Genomic DNA, 16,732 nt, shown 5'->3' on the forward strand with positions numbered 1-16,732 from the left:
CTCCTATCTCCTTTCCTACTCACCATCTAATGGGATAAGGAGCATGCAGTGAAGGGTGAAATGGCCCCAGGTCAGCATAAGCATGAGAGGAAGCCTGGAGACATTGGAAAGGAGCCCCAGAATTAGCATAGGATAGATGATTGCTCTTTGAATACAGCCAGAACTGGATTATCGCTTAATTTACAGAACTGGCCTTGTGACATCTCATTTCCCCCCTTTTAGTGAAACATCAGCTGAGTAGCTAGCATGCGACTTCACTTGAAAGAACTGAGTGATTTTTCTGGCAGCACATCCTGCCACCGCCATGTAAGTGACCCACGTTAGGAGGCGGCCTCAGGAGGCCTGAGGTGCTACAGAAACAACCTCGTCTCCAACCAGTGACCCACTGAAACTCCTACATCTTGCATGGCTGGTGGGTCTCACGCTACAGGAGCCGCAGGGGAGATGAGGTTGTCAGAGGTTTACACTGACGGGGAAACAGTTATTTGGCTGGAAGCTCTCTGTTCTCCTTGTCACGAATGTCAGGTTCCATCAATCACTTGTTCTTTCGACATCGTTGACTGAGCACCTACTATGGACTGGGATCTTTCTTAGGCTTAGAAAAGTGCATTTTTAAATGTCGGCTTTACTTAAAGAGGCTCATGCAGTCTAGCAGAACAAATATCTTAAATTTTTAAAAATCTGTAGCTAAACATATTTGCTTTCAATTTGTACATAAGATAAAGAACGCCTGAATTCATTCACTCTTTTCATGGATATGTGTTGACCCTCTTCTTAGAAAACTTTAGTGGTTAACAGGCTCCGGAGACACACGTCCACGATTAGAAGTCGCCTGGCCTCAGAAAATATTTTAATAATGTTTAAGTCATGCTTTTCTCATCCATGAATTAAGCAAGTATAAAAGTGTGATGGCGAGACAGTGCATTTGAAGGCATTTTGACCTGCCAGCTACCAAATCCTATGTGCACTATCCTGGTTGATGTTTGTAACAATTCTATAAGAAATCCGTTATACAGAGGACGAAACTGAGGCTTAGAGAGGTTGAATAACTTACCCAAGGTCACATGAACAGAAAATGGGAAAAGAATTAAAATCCTTATTGGTCTGACCTCAGACCCAGTACCCTTAACCCCTTCACTTTACTACCTCCATAGAGAAAAATGTGTAGCTGACCTGGGGATGAACATGACTGGGGTTGAGGCTTATCGGTGGGAGTGAATGGTGAGGTTGGAAGAATAGGTCATGATAAGATTTGTAAAGATACAGGAAGGTGATGCCAAGGAGTTTGAGCTACGTTCTGTTGGTAGTAAAGGGACAATCAAAGGATTTTGGATCCAGAAGAAGCAGCCGAGATCCTGGATTGCCTATTTCAAAAGATTATCTTTTTAAAAGCTTTTTTTTCCCTGTGTCACCACTTTCTTCCCAACCATTTCAAATGAAGGCATCTTACTTTTACCTCAGGGCCGAGATGGGGCTTATGAGGTAGGAATTCTGGTAGATGATGCGCAGGTTTAGGGACCAAATTTGATGCAATTAATTCCTGACCCTACAAAGAGCAGTCCTTGCATCAGTATAGTGCCCAACTGGGTGAACTCTGTGAGGTTCCCATGTCCTCGAAAACAGGGACGCTAGTGCTACTGAGCCACGGGGAATATTCAGAGCTTCACTGAAGCCTTCATTAGTTTCCACATAAGGGTATGACATCTGCTTCCCCTAAATCCTCTCAACCTCTTCTCCGTATGCATTGCTTCTGGGCTGCTTCTGGTGAAAGACAGTGCGTCACCTGCCTCAGTGAAGGGCAGGTTAGGACCGGGCAGACGCCTAAGATATCTTGGCTCCCCCCGCATCCCACAGCCAAGACAGATGTCATCAATGATGCTGAGACACGATGCTGTCAGGGAATCCTGTTCTGCGTAGTTTCTTGAACGGCTAGTACCAAATGATTGACATTTGTGTCTGGGAGGACACCTGTTTGCCAACCCTGGGTCAAATTTCCACATTCCTTTTATTCACCTAAATACATGGCCTGTGCATTTCAAGGGATCCCTCGCTGTCAAGATTTGCTAATCGTGCACAACTTACAGAAGGTAACTGGCCTCTTTCTAGTATTTTGTTTAGGGCTCAAATGTTTAATAGCTCTGCTTTCTTGAGTACCTGCTACATGTCAAGCTCAAAACATGGGAGAATTCATTATTCAAAGAGCAGTAGTACTGGAAAAAAAAAAAAAAAAGGTACTTAAAATAAAACCAAACTTTCATAGTAAATACTAGGGGGAAGATATGATTGGGATATGATTTGATTTGATCATGATATGATTGGGATTTTATCTTGAGAAATTAATCAAAAAGTATGAAAATAAATATTATTTTTTCTTATATCCAACAAAATTGTATTTTGATTTTAATCATGCCCACGTTTTTAGAATGGAGAATAAGCAATTAATAAATATTTTTCCCTAAGTTTTCCAGTCAAGTCATGTGATAGAGTGGTACATTCTTTGCTTAAAGTTTGAATTTGACAGTAAAATCTGAAAACGAGTCATTTTTTAAAAAGCTTCCTGAGGTTTTTATTCACTTTCCCAAGAGTCTCTCTTGACACTTGGATGAGTAAAGTATTCCTTCTGAAGCAGCTGTCATCTCATCATCTTTGTCCATTTTTATTTCCTTTTCTTAAATGTCTAACTGGTCTAACTCTGTCATGTTCTTAGTTGGCCAGTGTTTTGGCACTTGACTCAAGCTGTTCTCTAACATTCCTTGTTCAGCTTCACTGATTGTTGCATCTTTTGCAAGATTCACAGTGGAGTCATTCATTCTTCCCCCCAAAAACTATTTTTTGAGCATCTACCATGTGTTCTCTCAGAAGCTGAGATATAGCTGTGAATAAAACAGTCCAAAAAATCCTTGCTTACATTCCTGTTTGGGGAGAGAGAGCATAAACAAAGTGATATGGAGAAAAATTAAGGTGGGAAATGGGATAGGAAGTATGGAATCTGTGCTGCCAATGGGAGGGGCTTGCAGTTTTAAAAACAATGATCCAGGTAGGTTTTACCATGTAACAAATTATCTCAAGATCTAGTGGCTTACAACAACAAGTATATACAATATCCCAGTTTCTGTGTGTCAGGAATCTGGGAGCAGCATAGCTGGGTGTTTCAGGCTTGAGGTCTCTCCTGAAGTGGCTGTGAAGACTTCAGTTAGGGCTGTGATCCTGTCCGAAAGCTTGACTGGGGCTAGCAGATCCACTTACCGGATGCCTCACGTAGATGCTATTGGCAGTAGGCTTTGGTTCCTCACTGCTCTTTGCAAGACACCTCTCCATGAGGCTGCTTGAGTATCCTCACAACATGGCAGCTGACTTCTCTCCCAAAGCCAGAGATTCAAGGAAGAGCAAGGTGGAGCCCTAATGCCTTTGACCTGGCCTTGGAAGTCACAGTATCCTAGTGGTGACACCAGTGCTACTGTTATTACATCAGTGCTACTCAGTGTGGTAGGGAACAACACAGGTGTGACTATCAAAAGGCAGGGATTGTTGGGGCCATATTGGAGGCTGGCTACCTCAGTGGGCCTCACCAAGGAAGTGATGTTTGAGCATCATATTGGCTATGGATTTCTACATTTCAACATCTGTCTAAACAGAGAAAACTAACAAAGATTCAGTAGGTTCAGCTAATTCTCATATGAAGTAGAAAGGGTTATTTGTGTGGGAACCAATTTTGTAAGTGTTCATTTTATTAATATGTATTTTTAAATCATAAAAATTTTTTTCTTCTTTTAAATTGGGGTAATGTTGGTTTATAACATTATATAAGTTTCACATGTACAGCATTATATTTCTGCTTCTGTATATACTACAGCTTGCTCACCATGAAAAATTTAGTCTCCATCCATCACCATCCAGTTGATCTCCTTTACCCTTTTTGCCCCCCGCCCCGCCCCTTCTCCTCTGGTAACCACAGCTCATTGCTTCCATCTGTAATCCTGTGTTTGCGGGGCTTGTATCGCAAACCCCAGGCTAACTAGCACGCTTGTATTATATTTCTAATTTTCAAGGGCACCATGAAGGGGAGGTGTTTTATCTCCACTTAAGAGATAAAGAGATCAAGACCGAGAGGAGGAAAGTGACGTCCCAAGGCCACATAGTTGCCAAGTGGCAAAGTTCGGATTTGAGCCTGTGCGTGTCTGGCTGAAAAGTCTACGTTCTTCACACTCTGGCTCTCTGCCTATCAAAGTATTATTTCAAGTGGCAGCAAATCAATGAATTCTCTTTTCTCATCTTTAGCTTTATCAAGCAGTAAAGGTGAATTCTTGCTAAATGGAGACTTTGTTGTCACAATGTCCAAAAGGGAAATCCGGGTTGGGAATGCCGTGATAGAGTACAGCGGGTCCGACAATGTAGTGGAAAGAATCAACTCCACAGATCGCATTGAACAAGAACTTTTGCTTCAGGTAAAAACTTGGCCATGAGCCCATGCCCATTTTCTAACTCCAAGAATCACCAGGCCCATACACATCCTCTCCATTTTGTCTGCACATCCCAGGTGTTGTCCGTGGGAAAGTTATTCAACCCTGATGTGCGCTATTCTTTCAATATTCCAATTGAAGACAAACCCCAGCAGTTTTACTGGAACAGTCATGGACCCTGGCAAGCATGCAGCAAACCCTGCCAAGGTATCTACTTTTAGGTTGAGTTTGGGGGATTCAAGGTGTTGTTTATTTTTTTGGAAGCAGCCGAATACATGCAATGTATAAACCTTTCTATCTGCATGCATCTTCTAATCTTTCTCTGCATCTGTCTGGTCACTTTGGGCTGGCAAGTTGAGCTGTTTAAGGGATTCAGGATATGCTAGGTTTCCTCATTATGTGTGAAGCCAAGCAAAATCAGCTCTGCCAAGCTGATTTTCCAGAGACGTAGATTTAGTAGTCGTATTATGTGATTGATCTCGTTTCCTTTTGTCTACAGTATGAGTTGTCAAACTACAGCCAGTGGGCTGAATCCAGCCCACTTCCTGCTTTTATAAATAAAGTTTTATTGAAACACGGCCACACCAATTTTTTACATTCGTAAGCAGCTGCTTTTGCCCTATAACAAGAGTTTAGTAGTTGTGACAGAGGTCACGTGGCCCACAGAACCAAAAATATTGAATATCTAACCCTTTACAGAAAATGTTTGCCAGTCCCTGGTCTAAATAGTTTATGGAATAGTCTACTTTGTCTGAATAATTTTTTTCCTCCTTGCTTAGGGGAGCGGAAACGAAAACCTGTTTGTACCAGGGAATCTGATCAGCTTACAGTTTCTGATCAAAGATGTGATCGGCTGCCCCAGCCAGCACCCATTACTGAACCCTGCGGCACAGAGTGTGACCTGAGGTGAGGCCAGTGTTTCCTCATGGTCCTTAGTACTGAGTTGTGAGGGTTTTGTAGGAGGTCTCTGCATGTGAGACGCAGGTGTGGTTGTTAGTCTTTAGACCCCCTTCCTTGTGTTTCAGTGAAATAAGCTTTAGCCAGTTTTCCATCCCTCTGAAACTGATTATCTGAGACATATACCTGCAGATTTCTTGTTCTCCTGAGAATCAGAAACAACTACTAGAGTATGGCACTTGGCAAGAAAAGTTCTCATTTGACCCTCACAACTCGCTGCATAGGTATTATTATGAGGGAGTTACGTCAAATGCAAAAGTTTGTTTGGAAAGGCAACAGAAAGGAGGTAACCTCATCCATCAAGGTACCCATAATGCTCTGTATCCACCCACAGTGTTTATCACCCAGTATGAGAACTTTTACATATGTGAAAGCTGCAACGCACTAATGTAGAGTTATGGAGGGGACTAGAAGAAAATTTATATAGAGATATCTAGATATGCAAACAGTTCTATATTTAAGAAAAGTCTGAAATCTGAGGCAAGAAATGGCGAGTGAATAGAGAATTATCAAGCTTTTCCATTTCCCTTGGTGAAAAGGAATAACTCTGAGGAGTTTTCTGCTCCATGTCTGTTGCCCACCCTACTTGCATTCCCTTAGATTTCACTTCCCCACTGACTGAATCCAGCTGGGGCCGGTAGAGTCTCAAAGGATCAGTGCAGATATTGTGGAGCACCTGCCTGCAGCACTGAGCATGCTCTTACAATCCCAAGGAAGGCGGGTTTGTACAAAGAACCGCAAGTAACAGAACATGACCCTAAAAAAAAATGATTTTTGAAGAACCCTGTTTAAAGTTTATGCAAGGAGCACCAAGTTGAGGTGGAGGTCATGTTTGAACTGTTTCTTCGAGAAACTAATATTTTTCACTTCAATCAGATTCTAAAATAAGCTGCCATTAGTTGGTGATGATGCTGGCGAATTGGATGTTCTCCAGAGTTTCTCCTGCATTGGAAGCTTTCTGACGGAGAACAAAAATTAAGCAAATTGCACAAAGTGAATGCATTGAAAGGTAGCCTTGGATCCATGATACTTTTATGTAGAATTATGAAGATATCAACTGGATTTCTTTTCACTTTGTATTAATGGTTTACGTGGAGTTAACATGCTACTCAGAACTTGGTTAGAGAATAAAATACCAAGGGTAATAATAATAATAATAGCAGCAGCTACTTGTTGTGACTACCTGTCATGTGTGTTAAAATGCTACACATGCCTTGTCTCATTTAATCCTCCTAGTAGCCCTATGAAATGGATCCTACTTGCCCCCATTTCACAGATAAGGAAGCTGAGAGCCTTTGTGAGGTTAAGTGTCCTGCCTGGAGTCACTTAGCTAATAAGTGTTGAGCTTGTATTTGCACTTTCTGATTCTGATTTTTATTAAAACTCATTTCACAATAACTAGGTAAATAAAGTCAGGCTTAAAGTCTTTGCATTTCATATGGTAGGTATATCAAAGGTACTATTCTAAATTCCCCATTTGGAGAAAGCCACCTCTTTTTTTTTATACTTAACGTAAAAAAAGAAAGAAAAAAAAAAAACACCTGAAACTCTGCTGATACCAAAGGAGGACAGTAGCTCAGGGAACCGGCTTGGGTGATGATAGCACCTCTGGCTGATTAAAGAAAAGAAAGTGAAGGAATTTTCGCCATGCCTTTTGGTAGACGTGTCTGTGGTAGAAGTGACAGACCTTGTGGGGGAGAATTTAGAAATGAAAAGAATCAAAGGGGAAGTTTAGGATTAGTTTTTAAAGCCTCATAACTAGACAGGTGCATGCTCATGTCTGAAATTAAGTAGAAGATCTTATTGATTGACTGATTGCGCTGCACAGCTTGTGGGATCTTAGTTCCCCAAGCAGGGATTGAACCCTGGCCCCGGCAGTGCGAGCACAGAGTCCTAACCCCTGGACCCCCAGGGAAGTCCCTAGAAGATTGTGTTTATATGTCAGCATTCAAGCTCATATCTTACTGGCATTTACAGATTTTTGGAAGAATAAAGTTGTTTACTGAAAAACAGGCAAAAGCAGAAACTGAGCCCAAAGAAGGCATTACTGTCTGTCTTCTCTCTGTCAACTTGACAGTGGCTGTTTTTATGATTTATACTAATAATTGCCAAGTATCTTTGTGCAAAACTGAAAGCCTGGAGAGAAGATGAAGACTGGCTGCTCAAACTCTACAACAGTTTTTCCCAAAACATTTTTATGGAATGCTAGTTGAACAGGATGATCCATGGCAAACCAGGATGTATGAGAAGTATTACTGACTGTCTTCTCCACTATGTGAAGATTTGTAATTCAGATTAACATTCTGAAGGTGCTGAGAAGTTCTGCAATAGAGGAACTTGCTTAAATCAGTAGTTCCCCAAATTACTTAATGCCTCAATGCTCTGCACACCCGCTGGAGACATACATTCTTTTCTGTTTCCACTTATTAACAAACTTTGCTTTTCTGCAATATAGTAACACATTACAAATGTTACATGACATGAATGAATGAATTCAGAACACTGAAGGTGAGATGACTTTCCAGTGTGATAATAAGTGAAGTTAAGTGATAGCATTTTGAGAACTTTCCTAAAGCAGTGCTGTGACCTTTTCACAGACTACTCCACGTTCTCTGCCTGGGTTCTGGGGATTGTGTGAATATCAGGAAAACTCTGGTACACTTTTCCAGCCCAAGCTGCTGGTGCGCTTTCTTGTAGGGGCCAGGATTCCTGGCTCCCTTATCCAGGATGGAAAATAACCCTTCCACGAGGAAATGATGATGAAGGCAAAGAGAAGGTAGCTGAGAATCAAAGGGCGGATGAAAGTTCCAGATGCCTCTGTTGAATTGGTCCACATTTTTTGCCTCACTTCCTTAGGGAAGTGAGAGTTTGCCCAGATTAAACTTTGACAGGATGAGATAAAGCACTGTTTTACAATCCCCATGTAACATGTTCCGGTTAGAAATAAATCCTCCAAATACTATGTCACTCTCATGGAAAATCTCAGTAGCCCACTTTACATGCCAAATGTAGGAGTGGGTCAACTCTGACCTACTTTTGAGCATTTGTGAGAAATTCCAAGATAAGCTTGTGTCCAGTGCTCTTCTCTTCCTGAGTGTAGAAGGGAGAACTCTTAGGACACTGGCATTTGGCAAACCATGGAGTTTACGAGCCGGAGAGAATTAACGATCAAGAGCAAATTCGAATGAAGATTATAAAGAAATCATCCTTTTGGGATTTGCTAAGTTTGATCAATGAAACACGTTTCAAGCTCATTCTTTAGACTGTCCTATTCATTTTAAGCATTTTATTTTTTCTTTTTTAAGCTCTAGCTCCGTTGCTGGAGCATTAAAAGAACCACTTGATTTATCAGTACGTACTGAGCACCTACTGTGTGCCAAAAAATTCTTATAGGTACTAGGGATATAAAGTTGACAAAAATTTGTTAGATTCAAATCTACTTTTAAAAGTGAATAATCGTGGGACCGGGAGGGATGACTAGGTGGAGCACAGAGGATTTTTACGTCTGTGTGATACTGTAATGGTGGATATATATTCACTAAGCATATGTCTAAACCCGTAGAATATATAACATCAAGAGTGAATCCTAATGTAAAGTATAGACTTTAGTTGATAATGATGTGACAACGTAGGTTCATCAGTTGTAACAGATGTCCCACTCTGGTGGAGAGTGCTGATGATGGGGAGGCTCTGCATGTGAGGGCAGGGGTATGTGGGAAATCTCTGTGCCTTCCTCTCGGTTTTGTCATGGACCTAAAACTGCTCTAAAAAAAATTAGTCTTTAAAAAAAAGTTGTGGGACTTCCCTGGTGGTCCAGTGGTTAAGAATCCGCCTTCTGATGCAGGGGACTTGGGTTCGATCCCTGGTCGGAGAACTAAGATCCCACATGCCGCCGGGCAACTAAGCCCACGTGCCACAACTACTGAGCCTGCCCACTCTGAAGCCCATGTGCCACAACGAAAGATCCTGTGTGCCACAGCAAAGGTCCCATGTGCCGCAACTAAGACACTAAACAGCCAAAAAAAAAAAAAATTGTAATTGAGTTATATAGACTACGGTCTATGGCTTCAAGCAACTTATAGTCTTTATTCACAGATAATAATGTACACAGTTTAGCATACTTGAAATTCACAATTATAGTCCAAATTATCCATTCCTTTATTAATTCACGGATGTTCACCGAGCATTTTCCAGCACAGGCCCACATAAAGGAGATTTCCTAGGGATTGTTTCCAACAGTGATTCCCTGTTAAAGCAGCCTCCTTGACAAATGGAAGGCTGGGTTGCATGAACCTTTTAAATATAAAATTGCTTTTTTTGCTCTGCTGAATTCCAGTGTTTTTTTTTTTTTTTTCTTTTTGGTTGCTTGAATTTCAGATTGACTGTATCAGGGGAGAATCTTCACAAACATAGAACCACTGACTATCACTCTGTGACTTAACGTGTACATTGGCAGCCATGAAAAATACATGGAAATGCTGGTTTTAAATTGGATTTCAGTAACTGACTGTGGCTTTGGGTTTCATGGTATTTGAGTTAAGGAAGAAAACAGAGCTCAACTCTTCCACCAGTCGAGTCTCGATAAGATATATATTTAATAGAAATGTTGGTTTCTCCCCATTGTTTATGCATAGGTGGCACGTGGCCAGCAGGAGTGAATGTAGTGCCCAGTGTGGCTTGGGTTACCGCACATTAGACATCTACTGTGCCAGATACAGCAGGCTAGATGGGAAGACCGAGAAGGTTGATGACAGTTTTTGCAGCAGTCACCCCAAACCAAGCAACCGGGAAAAATGCTCAGGAGAATGTAACACTGGTGGCTGGCGCTATTCTGCTTGGACTGAAGTAAGTTGGTTCTCACGCAGAGAGTCGTCTTCTTGGAGTAAGTCTGATTAGCTGATGATGGCTCCTTGCAGAGCTGCATTGAGAAATCCCATTTAGAGTACCATGATTGATTTATAATGGCTGCCCCCGTTAAAACTGCAGAAGAGTACCATGATTGACTTGTAATGTCTGATGTAGGCATGGCGTGTGGAAAATTGGGAGTGGTGGAACAACTCAACAGAACAATTTTTCATATCCCACAAGCTATGTCCAATTTTGTTTTCCTTTGCCAGTTTGCTAATATTGACTTCAGTATAAACCTGGTAAATAAGTTGATAACATGAACAGATACCCCTAAAATAACAACTAGAACTGACCAGGCTTTGTTGGTTGGTTGTTTCTTAAGGACTGGAAGAGACAAGCCAGCCTAGCCAGTATCTTGAGCATGCTTGATGAGAAACTCAGCAATAATTTTATTTCATTTTTTTGTCCTTTCAGTGTTCTAAAAGCTGTGATGGTGGAAGCCAGAGGAGAAGGGCTATTTGTGTCAACACCCGTAATGATGTACTTGATGATAGCAAATGCACGCATCACGAGAAAGTCACCATTCAGAAGTGCAATGAGTTCCCTTGTCCACAGTGGAAATCAGGAGACTGGTCAGAGGTGAGATGGGAAGGCTGTTATTTCCCCCAGCTCATCTCCGATACTCAATTCTGAGTCTCCCCCAGGTCAGTTAAAGGCTAGACTAGCTGAACCTTGCTCCCACCTCCTCTTGAGGAAACAACTCCAGTCTCCCACCTGCCCCATGCCTGTCTCACTGTACATGACTGGTCCACTGGCGACCCCAGAGTCACAGTGGGTTTATCTGGATCACCTGCCGTAGTAGCTTCTATTGGTGATTTTTTTCCTTTTTTTTTTTTTTTTTTTTGTGGTACGCGGATCTCTCACTGTTGTGGCCTCTCCCGTTGCGGAGCACAGGCTCCGGACGCACAGGCTCAGCGGACATGGCTCACGGGCCCAGCCGCTCTGCGGCATGTGGGATCTTCCCTCACTGGGGCACGAACCTGAGTCCCCTGCATCAGCAGGCGGACTCTCAACCACTAGCGCCACCAGGGAAGCCCTGTTGGTGATTTTTTTTTTTTTTTTTTTTTTTTTTTGCGGTACATGGGCCTCTCACTGTTGTGGCCTCTCCCGCTGCGGAGCACAGGCTCTGCACGCGCAGGCTCAGCGGCCATGGCTCATGGGCCCAGCCGCTCCACGGCATGTGGGATCCTCCCGGACCGGGGCGCGAACCCACGTCCCCTGCATCGGCAGGCGGACTCTCAACCACTGCGCCACCCGGGAAGCCCTGTTGGTGATTTTTGAAGCTCCAGCTCCTCACCTTCCCTCCCCCTTGAGCCCTGGCTAAGTTGCTATAAAGGAAATCAGGGCTTTCTTTATTAATTATAAAGCTGCATTGGCTTCGATCTGAAGTCAAAAATAAGGTTCCCTGATTTCTTATCTTTGAAATAAGAGAATTAGACCCCAGTGAGTGACCTATTTGATTACACATCTAGTTGCTAGTGGAAAACTTGGGAAAAAGAGAAAGGAGCAGGCTGAGTATTCCAGATGTATGCTTTGCTTGTCCCTTACCCGATGAAGCATAAGGCTAACCCTCCATTGTGTAGCATAGGTGGCCCGAGGACAGCAACTCGCTTTTATAGACAGAGTCAGTATTTCCTGGTGAGATTCTCGCTGAGCAAGTGTCTCCCTCCACCTTTCTTCAGGGGAGCAAGTGGCAGGGGAACAGAAATTGCCTTAAATTTTATGGGCCAAGCCAGGAATGTGGGGAAAGAGGTATTTCCCTACTACAGCTTCTGCATCCATTCCCTTATCTCATCCGTGCAAGTGCAATATTAACTGTTTACTTTCAACATTAAATAAAATCTGAATCGTAAAAGAATACTATTAACGCCTCTGAAATGGCAGACAAGTAACAGTACATGTGATTAACAGTGTCTGACTCCTGGACAAATTAACAACAAACCTAGTTCTTATGTTCTATGTTAACTACCTGGCCTTAGCTTCAATTCTAGTATTTAGTTAAAAAAAAAAAAAAAAAGATGAAAGAAGGTATTGGGTTTAAGTTCTACTTAGATAGCTAATACTCGCTAAAGTATCATCTCAAATTAAGTAACAGACCTTTGCAAAAACACTTAATGAAATGGAAGTGGGAGATATCAAAGTATATATTCAGTATGATCCAACATTCCATAGCTAAAAAGACTGGGAAGAAAACAGCAAAATTTTAGTAATAATTAATCCCTAGGTAGGTAGTGAGATTTGGGGATCATTATAGTTTTCTCTTTTATGTCTTTCTGTATTTCTCAAGTTTTCTACAACGAAAGTAGACAACCGTGATGATTTTATTTATTGATGGATTTAGATTATATTTAAGACTCATTGAATGAGCATGTGCTAAGTACTTCACTTGGATTTTTCTTATTTAGTTTTCACAATTCCTGGCAGTAGGCGTTATCGTATTCCCCATTGTACAGATGAGAAAAATGAAATACAGGGAGGTCACTTAGTATCCACAGCTGATTGAAAAACAGTGTTAGGATTAAAAACTAGGTTAGTCTGACTCATAAATTCCCCACCCTCAACTCTTACGCTACCAAACCGTGAATGCTGTTTTTCAAGATTTCAGAGCATGATGCTGTGTTAACTTTATTCTGTGCTTGAAACTGTCCCAGAGCCTGGATAAATATAGAATGAATGAACGAAGGAGGGAATGCGTGAAAAGCATGAACCTTGATGTATTTACAAGTTGCAACGACTGAGAGGAATTGCTGTGGGAAAAGAGCACACCTGGTCCTGTTACTCAATGACTAAATCCCCGGGAACCACAGTGCATTGTTCAGAAACGACCCTGACTGGCTGTACCTTTTATTACAGTGCTTGGTCACCTGCGGAAAAGGGCATAAGCACCGCCAGGTCTGGTGTCAGTTTGGCGAAGATCGATTAAACGATAGAATCTGTGACTCTGAGACCAAGCCAGCCTCCATGCAGACCTGTCAGCAGCCAGAATGTGCGTCCTGGCAGGCAGGTCCCTGGGGACAGGTATTTTGAATGATAAAATTCTTAACTACATTCTTTCCTTCTTATCTGGAGCGGGCCTGCAGAGGGACATTCCAGTGGCCGGGATTTAACCACCATGGCATGTGGCACGCACCGCACCTCCGTGGCGCCAAGTGATGGAAACTCTGCAACCATTTTGCCCCACTTCTGAGGGTTGCCGCTTGGCCTCCTGGAGCTGATTATTCCTTTTCCAGACCCACGTGCGTGTCTTCGCCCTTGGGTTGAAACTGTAGCTTGAGCGCACACGAATTTGGACAAATTCACAACAGATCTCGTGCCTGGCTGATGTTATCTACTAGCGTGCAGCTGTGGGTCTGTTACAGAATGTGATCCAGCGCCAGTGTCTTTGGCAGGAGGGTCTGGACTGGGATTTGGAAGGGATGTTTTGGCTCCCAGTGTCATGATTCCTACGTTCACCTCTCATAAATTATTCAGACTTTTCAAACAGAATTAATTAGATCAAAGGTTACAGGAATCATCTCTCTTTGAAAGAATCTTTTCCAAGCCCCCTGTGTAGGTTTCACAGTCATTTGAACTGTTCTTAAAGGAGAGAGTGAAAGTCTCCCTTGGGCTTGCATTTAAGAAGCCACTACTCTTGGAATTAAGTCTTTCCTAATATAGAAGCAAAAGCGTTTGGGTACTATTTAAGTAGCACTCCACGTTCCCAAGAGAAGCAAAGCAGCTGCTTGCTGTCACTTGTGTAATCTCTTTAAGAATGACTCTCCCTCCACCCTGTCCAGCCACAGCCTCTTCCCTAGCTTACGTCTTCATTTCCAACATACGTGCAGTAAATGAGAGCAGCTTTATTACTACACCCTTACAATTTCTACCGTTTACATTGGCACTCTTCCTCTCCATTACACAGCATCCTTGGCCAGAATGGTTGATCATGTTTGATCACACTTATTAAACAGGGGGAGTCCACTCATGCCTCAGATCTTGCCTCCTTTTTGTCCATATCTGCTAGCTCTTGTAAATAATAACAGAAGGAGAGCATAGCTCAGGGCCACTGTTAAGATTTGAATATAACAGCTTTTAGAACTAAAAGGCCTATATTTTTATGTGTGTTTATACCGGGTCAGTCCTCGCCAGAAATTTGTCCTTCCTTTGACTGAACATGCAATTTAGGGCAGCACACTGTTTCTTAAAATATTGAAGAATAACGCATGTTCATAAGAGAAGTTTTGCAAAAAGTAATTTAGCGAAAAGAAGAAAACCACACTCCTAGCTCTACACTGCAGAGTTAATACATTTATGATTGTCTCCTTATGTTTTAAAAACTAAAAATAGGATTGTATTTCATCAGTTCTTTGTTAATTGAAGTAAAACTCACGAAACAAAATTAACCATTTTAAAGTGAACAAATCAGTGGCATTTAGTACATTCAGAATGTTGTACAACCGCCACCTCTATCTAGTTCCAAAACATTATGGTCACCCCAAAATACTCATTAAGCAGTTACTCCCCATTTCCCCTTCACCCCTGCAGCCAACAATCTGCTTTCTACCTCCATGGATTTACTTATTCTAAGTATTTCGTACAAATGGAATCATACAATACGTGACTGTTTGTGTCTCCAGCTTCTTTCACATAGCATGATGTTTTCAAGGTTCATCCATGTTGTAGCACACATATGTACCTCATTCCTTTTTATGGCTGCATAATATTCCATGTATGGATATACCATAATTTGTTCATCCATTTATCCCTCTACAGACATTTGGGTTGTTTTCACCTGTTGGCTATTGTGCATAGTACTTAATTCTTCTTTAAATGTTTGGTAGAATTCACCAGTGAAGCCATCTGGTCCTGGACTTTTCTTTATTAGGAGGTCTTTGATTACTGAGTCAATCTTTTTACTTCTTATAGGTCTGTTCAAATTTTCTGTTTCTTGTTAAGTCAGGTTTTGTGATTTTTGTGTTTCTGGGTAATTAGTATGTGTTTGGAAATTTGTGTGTTTCATGTAGATTGTCTAACATGTTGGCATATAATTGTTCATCGTACTTTCATTATCCTTTTGTATTGCTGTAGAGTCAGCAGCAGTGCTCTTGCTTTCATTTCTGATTTTAGTTGTTTGCGTCCTCTCTTTTTAGTCAGTCTAGGTAAAGATTTATAAATTTTGTTGATCTTTTTAAAGAGCCAACTTCTAGTTTTGTTGATTCTGTTGTTTTTCTATTCTAGTCTTTTTTTTTTCCTTCTGCTAGTTTTGAGTTTAGTTTGTTCTTTTTCTAGTTCTTTAAGGTGTAAAGTTAGATTATTGATTTGAGATCTTTTTTTAAAATAGTATACGTGTTTACAGACAAATTTCCCTCTGAGCACTGCTTTTGCTGCATCTATATATTTATTAAAACATAAATTTTATGTTTTGTTTTTGATTACATTCATCTGAAAGTACTTTCTAATTTCCTTTGTGATTTCCTCTTTGATCCACTGGTTATTTAAGACTCTGTTGTTTTATTTGCACATATGTGTGAATCTTTCAGTTTTCCTCCTGTTATTTCTTTCTAACTTTACTCCATTGTGGCCAGAGATGATACTTTGTGGGATTTCAGTGTTTTAAAATTTATTAAGACTTGTTTTGTGGCCTAATATATGGTCTGTACTGGAGAATGTTCCATGTGCATTTGAGAGGAACGTGTAATATGGCAGGGGGCAATAAGCAAAAATATCTCAACACTTTCCTACTGAAATTTGGCAGTAAGCACTCACCTAGTTGCTTTAAGTGTTTGACTAGCTTCCAGAGTTAAAAAAAAAAAAGATTCTGCCATTTTTTTGCCAGCTTAATGGTTGCTTCAGTGGAGGGATCAACTCTTGGAGCTTCCTGAACTGCCATTTCCATGACGTCACTCCCTCTACTTATTGTTTCTTAGATGCTTTTTAAATCTAACAATTAGGCTTAGTGGCTACATTTTCCTTGTGATCTGTTTGCCATGGTGCATTTAATTGACTTTTGGTTCTTGCCTAGTTAAGTGGTTTCTAATATTTTGCCTTTTATAAATAATATTGCAAAGACCATTCTTATACAAAAATATTCATGCAAACTCTGATAATTGCTTTAGGAAAATTTTCCAGAAGTCAAATAACTATATAAAGTACCTATTTTAGCCACAGCATTCTGCTAGGTAGAGTGTGAAAGATGTAAAAATGATTCCCTCCTTCCAGGGGTTCACAGTCAAGGAACTGAACTCCTACAAACATAATTCCAATGGGAGGCAGAAGTAATTCCATGTAATATCTTGATAATCGATTAGTATAATTTGTACAGAGTAGGATTACCTGCTTTTACCTAATATCTTTGAGTGCCAGCCCTCTGGCCCACTATGATAGAAATATTTTTTCTCTTGTAGAATGTTATAGGTAAAGTTAGGGAA

At 41.2% G+C, this 16,732-nt stretch overlaps 1 protein-coding gene across 1 annotated transcript in view; it reads left to right on the forward strand.

The window, feature by feature from the left end:
* The window catches only part of ADAMTS9 (ADAM metallopeptidase with thrombospondin type 1 motif 9), a 172,673-nt gene that overhangs the window by 62,323 nt on the left and 93,618 nt on the right, over positions 1-16,732 (forward strand). Inside the window, exons 17-22 of the mRNA XM_007445670.1 lie at positions 4,279-4,445; positions 4,538-4,667; positions 5,240-5,366; positions 10,052-10,262; positions 10,740-10,904; positions 13,179-13,343. Coding sequence (XP_007445732.1) covers positions 4,279-4,445; positions 4,538-4,667; positions 5,240-5,366; positions 10,052-10,262; positions 10,740-10,904; positions 13,179-13,343 — 965 coding nt within the window. The remainder of the gene's footprint in view (positions 1-4,278; positions 4,446-4,537; positions 4,668-5,239; positions 5,367-10,051; positions 10,263-10,739; positions 10,905-13,178; positions 13,344-16,732) is intronic.

The sequence above is a fragment of the Lipotes vexillifer genome, unplaced genomic scaffold (genome assembly GCF_000442215.2).
Source record: "Lipotes vexillifer unplaced genomic scaffold, Lipotes_vexillifer_v1.1 scaffold239, whole genome shotgun sequence".
NCBI classification, from domain to species: domain Eukaryota; kingdom Metazoa; phylum Chordata; class Mammalia; order Artiodactyla; family Lipotidae; genus Lipotes; species Lipotes vexillifer.